The 9,792-nt window shown below is 41.9% G+C and overlaps 1 protein-coding gene across 1 annotated transcript; it reads right to left on the reverse strand.

Moving 5' to 3' along the window:
• Nucleotides 1–5,338: 5,338 nt before the first annotated feature.
• Nucleotides 5,339–6,917, reverse strand: AFUA_8G07400 (putative telomere-associated RecQ helicase; the record flags this gene model as incomplete). Its single annotated transcript, XM_742448.1, has 6 exons — nt 5,339–5,403; nt 5,467–5,491; nt 5,607–5,721; nt 5,761–5,997; nt 6,088–6,554; nt 6,744–6,917. The coding sequence occupies 6 exons, from the start codon at nt 6,915–6,917 to the stop codon at nt 5,339–5,341; spliced, it is 1,083 nt and encodes a 360-aa protein (XP_747541.1).
• Nucleotides 6,918–9,792: the final 2,875 nt, after the last annotated feature.

A 9,792-nucleotide genomic window follows, 5' to 3' on the forward strand; every position in this document is an offset into this window, starting at 1 on the left:
TATTAAATCTTAATTAATCTTTCTATCTTTAATCTAGGTATAGCTATACTGCTCTAGTACTATACTTATACCTACTCCTTCTTAGATCTATACTATATCTAAGCTATCTAGTAGCTACCTAACCTACTAGTCTAGCTAAAGTCTATTACTTTATTATAGGTGGTTTCCTTATCTACTATACCCTTAATATAGATACTATAGGAATATTATTATTACTTAAGTATACTTCTAGTAGATAATCTACTATAGCTATAGGCTATATATTATTTTAAACCCTATATATATTTTATTAATATTCTACTATAGCTAACCTAGGAAGTAATTAATCTAGTAGTAGAAGAAGAATAGAGTAGTTAATAGGATCTCTAGCAGTGCTATAGCCTACCTATACTTATATATTATTTAGTTAAGTATAATAAGCAGTGCACCTATAACTTAATACTCTTCCTAAACCCTATAGGCCTGCTAGCTACTAGTATCTAGGGTGATATAGTATTACTATTTTATATAGAAATATACTTAGAGAAGTATAAGTAGGGAGTGGCTAATAGTAGAACTAATATACTACTAGGTCTAGAGTAGCCTAGGGTCTAGTACTAGTATATCTAGATTCTTATTCTAAAATAGGCCTTACTTCCTAGTAATGAGGATATCTTTATATATATTATATAGCTAAGTATACTAGAGGCCCTACTTCTATAGTGCAGACTAATAATATAGCTCTATAGTAATAGTAATAGCATCCTAAAGGAAGGAGACTAGGTAGAATTCTTAGTACTAAGGAGGGTAGGAAGCAGATATTAAGTTAGGGCTAGCTATAGAAGCTCTCTCTATAGTAGCCTTAGTCCTACTCTTAGTCCTATTCTTACTTTTACTTTTACTATTACTCTTACTTTTATCTTCCTCCTAATAACTGCTTTTAGAGCTGGTGTTAGCTCCTAATTTATCTTTAACTAAAAGAGGATAGTAAGTAGTTTTCTAATAGCTAGATTTAGTAGATAGCAGCTGTCTGGGTAGTAAAGACTCTATATTTAAAGATAAGCTTAATAGCTGCTTTTTAAGCTCTAGGCCTCTAGGGTAGCTAGCTATATTATTATAGCTTTAAAGCTACTAGTAGAATAAAGTTAGATAGTAGTATTACTAGAGGAATATTAGTAAGTTAGGGAACTCTAGATATAATAGTGTAATAACCTCTTTAGCTATATTATAGAAATCCTACTATAAATAGGTAGCATCTATTACCTAGTTCTATTACTTAAAGAAGGCATCCTATATTTCTAATTAGGTAGGGTGCTAAGTAATGAGCTTTAGGTTTTTTATAGTAAGAAGTAGTTAGAGGCCTTAGAACTAATAAAGATTATTTTACTTAATATAGTACAGTACTTTACCTTAAAGGCTATAGAGATAGCCTACCTAGAGGGGAAAGTAGAACTCTTAGAGATATAGTTACTTATACTAGGTTTAATGCACCCCCTTTACCTAGGCTATAGTTACATTCAGCTAGATATATGCTGTGCTAGATGGTAGGTAGTGAAGGATAGTAGCTAGGAAGACTCACTACATAGTAGGCAGTAGGATTTAGTCTGTCTAGAGAGTGTATTCCTTAGCTATTATAACCTAATGCCTGTGGGTAGGGCTAAAGAGATAAGGAAAGAAAAGATAGACCTCTATCTCTGGGAAGCCAGTCAGCTGCCTAAATAGAAGATAGGGAATCTAATAAACTAGCTAATGGCCTGTATATACCTTCCTTATCTTAGGATTATCCCAGTGGATGGGGAGTAGATCTAGGTGAAGGGAGCTCTGCAGGTTACTAGTGAGTAATTAGACAGCTTTTTAATAAAAACTATCTTAAGCTACTGTAATACTTAAGGCAAAGCCTCCTATACTATTAATATTAAACTAGGCAGGGATGGATGTGGGGATAGATACTGGGTTGCATCTAGGATCCACTGTAGGAGGTATAGGTAGTGGGCTTTCTATCCCACAAGCCATGGACTATCACTATTCTGATGGGCCTAGGGTGTAGCTAGGGTTAAATACTAATTAGTTGGTTTGGACGATGGTCGGGGTCTAATAGGATTAAATTCAAGGGTCTAATGGTATTAGATCCCATGGCCTTGATGGGCTAAAAATTTAGTAGATTATAGAGACACTACTTATCTATTATATTTCCTAAGGAACCCTTCCAATTCCCTATTATAGTGGTGTGGTGTGAATATAAAATCTACTAGTATAACACTATCATATTTAGTAGGGTATCTAAATTAGTACCCTTCTATTCCTGTATGTTAATAATTCAGGGGTAATATTATAATCCCACCTCTTTATTTTCAGTAATCATCATGGCATAACTATTATTTCTATCATCCAGAAGATTTGCATTATGGAATATGATTTATTTTATAAGGTATCTACCTTAGGCATTCTTATTTGCTGTCACTGCAAGTATGGGGTGCGACTTATTAAAGTTAAACAGCACCTTAAGAAAAAGCATGGCATAAAGCATGGCATTGCTACCCAGGTGGCCCAGGCTATTTCTTAATGGGAGGATATCACCTGGGACAGTGCTATCTCCCTACTACATACCCTAGATAAGCTATTACCTATAATACTATGTTAATTAAATGGCTTGCTCTGCTAGTGAGATCTATCCTACTGTCAGTATCTAGCAGCCTTGCTAGAATCTATGTGAAATCACTGGTGATCTACCCATCAGTGGTCGCAGCAGACCTATCATGGGTGGGTAAGCTAGAAAGAAAAGGCTAAGGGGGAGGCAGAGCTATCTTAGTTATTTAGATATATCTCCTAGCAGCAGGTGTTCCCCTCCTGAAAAGGGTCCTACTATATCTATATTTGCTATCCAGATGGGCAGCCACCCCTATTAACCCAGGGTGTGTAGGCTGTGGTGGATGAGGTAGTGCAGGCCTGGGAGCAGGCCCAGGCCTAGGCCTAGGCTGACTAGGCCATCTAGGCTAGCTAGTTAACTGATGTGAACCCCTGGCTGTGCATGACTTAGTAGGCTAACTATCTGCAGGGCATCCAGGCCCATGACCTGCTGGCCTGCGTGGTGGCCCTAGAGGAAGACCCCATGGATGCCTAACACTATAATGGCCCATCAGGGGGGGGGTGATCATACAAATCCTAGGGTTGGCCGGGGGGGGGGGTGATCAGGGTAAGCCATCACCCCCCCTTATCTTTATCAATTCTTCATATTTTTTGATGATTTAAAATGATTTATGATTCTAACTAGCTACCCTATTAGATTCTAATATTAAATTCTAGATTAATTACTAGGAAGGTGGTTGAACTAGGGGGGTAGGGGAAAGGTTGAAATTTTTTGTTGGGGTCTGCCAAGACCACTATCTGCGGGAAGCCTATACCCTTTTAGGCCACCATCCAGTATAGATTAGTGCCTAAGGCATCCTATAGACTACTAGGGCCTTAGAATTCAGGCAGAAACTATAAGAAAAATTAATTCTTAGTATTCACCAGGGGCCTAGTACTAGATAACTGATTCTAATTATTTTAGTGAATAGTAGATACCTTTAGCTATAGAATGATAATAGTCTGATTAGGTAAGCATGATTCCTGATTTTTTAAAAATTCTTAGAAGACACCTTGAAATTTATTACCTGCTGACTAATTATAATTATTTTTAGTAAATAGACCTAATTTCTACTAGTCTAATGATATATAGCATGCGTAGTAATATTCAGCCTAGAATTTTTAAAAATTCATAGAAGTAAATGTTTCGTGGATTTCATAGAGATATATAGTAGGGAGGGGTCAGACTAGAGGGATTAGTTAGGTAGATAGTAATTAGATCTAGTTACTATAATAGACCTAGTAGGGATAGTAGATATATATATATATTAGTCTACTAGGTAGAGGTAAGGTATAAGAGAAATATATATATTTAGAAAGTCAGAGAGAGGTAAAAGAAATCTATAGAGTAGGCCTAGGCATAGTGATCTAGTAGGCAGAGCAGGCTGTCTAGGCTAGGTCATTCAGCCTGCCTAGACTAGTTGATTCAATATGGCTAGGCTAGGTAATTCAGCTGAGAGAGGTCCCCAAGCAGGCTGACGAGGCTTAGTGATTCAGCTGTAAGAGGTCCCTGACTAGGCTAGCTGATTCAGCATGGCTAGGCTAGGTGATTTGATATAGCTAGGTTGGGTGATTTGATATGGCTAGGCTTGGTGATTTAGCTGCCAGAGGTGCCTGCGCAGGGGGTCTAGTCTTGGTGATTTGGCTAGACTACACTAGGTGGTTTGGCTGTGAGACATGCCTGCGCAGGGGGTCTAGGCTCAGTGATATAGGCTGACTAGGCTAGTTAATCTAGTATGTCTAGGCCTAGTGAATATATATATTGATATGATCTAGATTTAGGGGTAGCCTTCTATATTTAAAAATATATATATAGAATCATGATAAAATATATTCAACTTATACTAGCCTAGTTAGTCTAGAACCTTCTAGATCTATCTAGGCTTTATAACTATATCTAGCAGAATGAGAAATAGCAAATCTATAGAATAATAGGGCCCCTAGCACCATCTCTGTATCTAGCTCCCATCTCTTTAAGAGAATATTCTCTTCTTTCTCTGCCCGAGGCAGTAAAGCAGGGTCTAGGCAGGCATCCAGGTCATCCATAAGGTCCCCCCTATAGTCCCTAACTACTAGCCAGAACACAATAATCAGACTAGGGTCAAAACACCTAGTGATATCTGCCTGAGCTAGGGCTCCCTTGCAAACCCTAGTAGGGAGAAGACACCTCCAGCAGCAGGTATCTGCCTGAGGCTGCCCATATCGATGCCGTAGCCTGCCTGCCTGATCCTGATATTCTTCCCTCTGCGAGCATTCACTAGTGCCATGGGCACATGACCTCATTCTTGCTGCCTTATCAGTGAGGTGTTCATCTTCTAGATCATTAGTTAGTATAGAATCAATAGATTAATAGAATCAATAGATCAATAGATTTAATAGATTAATAGATTAATAGATTTAATAGATAAGATAGATAGCTTACCTGAGATAAAGCAGATTAGGCAGTATCTCTTATGCCAAAACCTCACTGCCTAGGCAAAGATATTCATCTGAATGAGATTCTGCCCTTATTCCTGCCTAACCGCCTGCTTAACTAGGCCTAGCCTAGATTGCCTATGATTATATAGATTACAGAGGGCCCAGCCAGGGTCACATAACTCAATAGCCCTAGAATTAAATACCCTAGATATAGTACGCCGCCGGCAGACCTGCTCACCTAGATAATCTAGGAAGGTGGAGACCTCTAGGGCTTTCCCTTTCTGATTAGGCCTAGCCTGCAGCTGGTATGCCCTTACTAGGCAATATAACTATCCAGGCTGGTCAGGTGACCTGCCTGCGCGACCAGATTCTTGCATAAAACTAGTTATCTCATATTCACCAGGCAGAAAATGGATGACTAAGTCAATATCATGGAAATCAAACCCTGCCCCAATGGCCCTAGTAGCCACTAAGATATATCTGCTAGATTAAAATCGATCTAGCTAATCTAGCTTAGCCTGGTCAGATAGATTAGAATGGAATTTGGCTGCCTCAGGATCCATTTAATCAGATAAGGCATCCACTAGCCGCTTTGTTCGGCAGAAGATGATCACATTAGCCCTAGTCCTAGCACTAGCACTAGCCTGAGCACTAGCCTGAGCACTAGCCTGAGCACTAGCCTGAGCAGTAGTACTAGACCTAAATAGGCCATGTTTCATCTCAAAGGTCTTGATGAACTGCCGGAGATAGGAGGCATATTCTGATTCAGGCAGGCGGTCAGGGACCTTCTCAACCATATATGCCATATTTAGTAGGGTTAGGTCAGCCCTAACTATTGGAACCTCAGGCAGGGACCCTAGCTTCATCATATCAACTAGCTCAGCCTGGAGGTGGTGAGGCAAGGTAGCTGAGCTGAATACCATAGGCACAGGTAGGGCTAGGGCATGCCAGGCACGCAACATAATTGGCCGATAGCTTTTAGCTAGTGGAATCAGGTGACATTCATCCCAAATAATTCATGCTAGTCTCTTTTGGGTAATCAGCTCATCTGCTAGCTCATTGAACCTAGGGTGATCTAGATGTTCAATTTGCACTAAGATCACCCTAGAACTGGCTAGTGGCATGACCTGACCAGGTTCCCAGATAGTAGGCTGAAGGCCTAAGGCAGCAGCTTTCCTAGAGAGGTCTAGCTTTAGGGAAATCAATGGCACTATTACTATAGTAACCTGACTAGTGGCTAGACTAGCCCTAAAAAGGAATAGTGTGGTTTTGCCAGCAGCAGTAGGAAGCACTAAAAATAGATAGGGCACCTGTTTTATAATAAGATGAAAAGCCTGGCGCTGCTTAGGGCTTCTAAAGGTCACCTGATCATCTTGCATAAACTCTTTGAGCATGTGATCTAGCAGACCCTCATCTAGCTGCTGGTGAGATGCTAGATTTGATCTTGATGGATCTAGCTGCCTAGCTAGCTGACCCTGATCTCGATCTAGATCTAGATATAGATCTTGCTGCCTGAGGGCTTGATCACTAGCCTGAGGCAATCCATAAAGGCTGATAAATTCATTGAACTGGCCAATAGAAACCTTTCTAGCTGGAGGTGATGCCTTAGGCTTCTGAGGGTAATAGAATTGAATGATTGGCTGATCTAGAGGAAATTCCATACCCCTAGTAGGCTGAGGCTGAGGTGAATTAGGTGAATAATCTGCCGGAGGCTGCCAGACCTCCCTATTATAGAATAGAGAGTGAATGATTAACTGGTCAGGAGCTAGGCCTAGATAGGCATGCCATCGCTGACTAAAGGTAACTAGGGCTATCTGGATGTCAGCCCTAACCCCCTGGAAGCTCGCAATCACTCTGCCATAGATTCTCAGGCCAGTCTCCCTAGAATGGTGCATCTGGTCAGCCCCTAGGGCCTCATCATCTAGGTCATCATTTCCTAATTCGGCTAGTGGATCATGAAGGCCTAGACCATGGCGAATGGAACCCTGCATGAGATGGCGCCAGGGAGATAAGCTGATTGGTTGAGCTAGGCTCTCTGATGTCATATTCTTCAGGGTTCTAGATAGAACCTTAGAAGATAGGGGTTTGCAGGTCCGGTGATCATAGAATAGAAGAAAATGGGCCTCCGGTAGCTTCTGATTCAGCTTAATAAGCAGGGCCTCTTCAAATGGTCGGATATAGGCAAGATAGGCTAGTACTAAATAGGAAAGGGACTGGGGCAAAGCCCTCACTGCCTCTTTCTCTTGGCCAGTATGCCTGAATGTTTTAGAATCAGCTAGCCTAATTAGGAATAGCTTGCTCACTGGATCCAGAAACAGATTCCTAGGGTTGATAGGGGTATTCTGCCAGATCACCTGATTGATCTCAGTACCCCTAGCAGGTGCACCACTAGTCATATGACAGAGAGCTAGTAGCTGCTTCAGCCAGGCACTAGAAGAATCTAGAAAGGCCTTAGCCCTAGCCCTAACTAGCGTCAGAGTGGGTCCACTAGGGCCGTCCACCTGAATGAACCAATCAGAATCAGGGAGAACCTTCTGGAGTAGATAGTCATGTGCTCCCTGATCTAGGTAGGCCTGCAGAAATGACCAGCTATTAGCCTGCTGACTAATATCTTCATGCTGGGCAGCCCTATCAAGATCTAGTGTGTGCTGAATCTCACGAAAATAGCTGAATTCCAAAAATAGATCATTAGATAGGGCTAGGGCTAGCTGCTGGACCCTCTGGGCTAGGAAGTGCCTCAGGTGGCCCTGAGAGATAGTCACCTGACCATATTTCAATGTGTGTGGGGCCACAGGGTGAATTCTGCCTAGTGAGGCACTAGTCCGAATCAGGTATAGTGCTAGCATTCGCAGAACTAACACATGACGTAGAGGTGATTCTGATTGGCCAGTGAAGTGATTGGTCATCCAATTTCGGATGAAAACAGCCATAGATTCTGGCTGCCTCTCTGGTATGGTGAATGGTTCAGTGTGCAGCCAATGAAGCAGAATGAATTGGTGTGATTTGATAATAGCTGAATATGAATAACCAATCAAAGACAGGGTTTTGAAACAGTCATGTGAATAATTTCGGCTAAAGCAGGCTAAAAAGGCATATAGTGGGACCTCTCTCTGGTGAATGACCTGGCGCCTAGCCAATTGGAGGGTGAGATTCATGATTAGACTAACCCCTTTCTGGACTAGCTGTTCATCTAGGGATTCATTGGGCAGCTGGGGGGCCTGTGGCAGGGCCTCATCTTCCTCATCTGAATCTAGATCATAATCTAGATCATCATCTGGATCAGCCTCAGGCATCTGCTGAGAAGGGCTAGCATGAGCAGAATCATCTGAATCAGGGGAGTCAGAATCAGATGAAATAGATGCCTCAGGCTTAGAAGCCCGAAGAAGGAAGGCTTCTAAGGCTTCTAGATCATACCTCTCCTGATCATTTAGGGTATAGAGCCCTAGGTAACTGCTAGGGCCACCCCCAGCTAGATGCCTGAAAGAATTGAGGAGAAAGGCTAGGTAAGCCTGAAAGATTAGGGCATAACCCCTTATACTAGTAGGGTTCTGGAGAGCCCTAAGAGGCCGTAGTGACATCTGATTAGTTGGATCTTGACTAAATGAGTTGATAGCTGCTAGTGATTGGGTAGTGGTGTGTTTCATCTGATTCTGACCCAGAGATAGTAGGCGGTGAATGATGGCAAATAGATCGGCTGCCTGGTCTAGATCTTCTAGAGTGAATAATCTCTCCAGATCACCGGCATCTTTCCCACTAAGGAAGGTGGGGTAGCCACTTTCGCTAAAAAAGCTGCTAGCCTCATGGGCGGCATCTAGCACCTGGATAACCCTAGATGCCTTAAGATTCTGGCGGTGAGCCTGGAACGAGGCCAGGTATGATTGGTGAATGGTTGATGTCCCAGGCTGATCTGGTGAATGGACCCTAGACCGCTGGATAGAAGGTCCAGGGGTTGAACCAATCAGGGAGGGTTCCCTAGTTCGTTTTCAGCTAGCTAGGGTGCTAGTGGATGCCTGATTAGGCATCGTGGCTGGAGGGTTTACCCTAAAGAGATAGCTAGTCCCTTCTAGGGCCTGGATGAGGCATGATGCCATCTCAGCATCCTGAGGGCCATATCCATTAATCTGGTGAATATCATGGATATGATTGCGCATGGTTCAGTGACTAAGCCGAACTAGTTTGCATAGTTTGCATTGAAACCCCTCCCTAGGGCTAGCCAGGGTTGGAATCGGGTGAATAGGCAGCTCAGTCATAATCTGATTATGACTAGTAGTCAGGGCAGCAACCCTAATAGAATCTAGGGCCTGCTGGGTCACATGAGTTCCAGGGTGCTCAGCATTCAGGTGGTCAGATATTTTAGTCGGGTGAATGGCAGTCAGGCAGGCCGAACAGGTAAGTAAGAAATATTCACTATAATAGGTGAAGAATGGAGGTAGGAGGGCAGCCATAGTGAATAGTAGATATGAAATATATATATTTAGGCAGAATGACTAGATATAGTAGAGAATCAAGGAATATTCAGGCCGGTAGGCAGCAAAAATAGATAAGATGATTTAATTGATATGATTCAATAGATAGATTTAATAGATACGATGATTCAATGGATATGATTTAATAGAGAAGAAGGGTTGTTGAGTAGTAGAGATGAGATGAAAGAGAGGGAATGATAGAGATATCTATATCTTCACTAAGTTACCTCAGCAGCCAGCAGTGATATCTAATAGAATGGTCTAGAATTCAAAATAGATCATTCACATGTCTAGATTAGTAGCT

Source organism: Aspergillus fumigatus, chromosome 8 (genome assembly GCF_000002655.1).
Source record: "Aspergillus fumigatus Af293 chromosome 8, whole genome shotgun sequence".
NCBI classification, from domain to species: domain Eukaryota; kingdom Fungi; phylum Ascomycota; class Eurotiomycetes; order Eurotiales; family Aspergillaceae; genus Aspergillus; species Aspergillus fumigatus.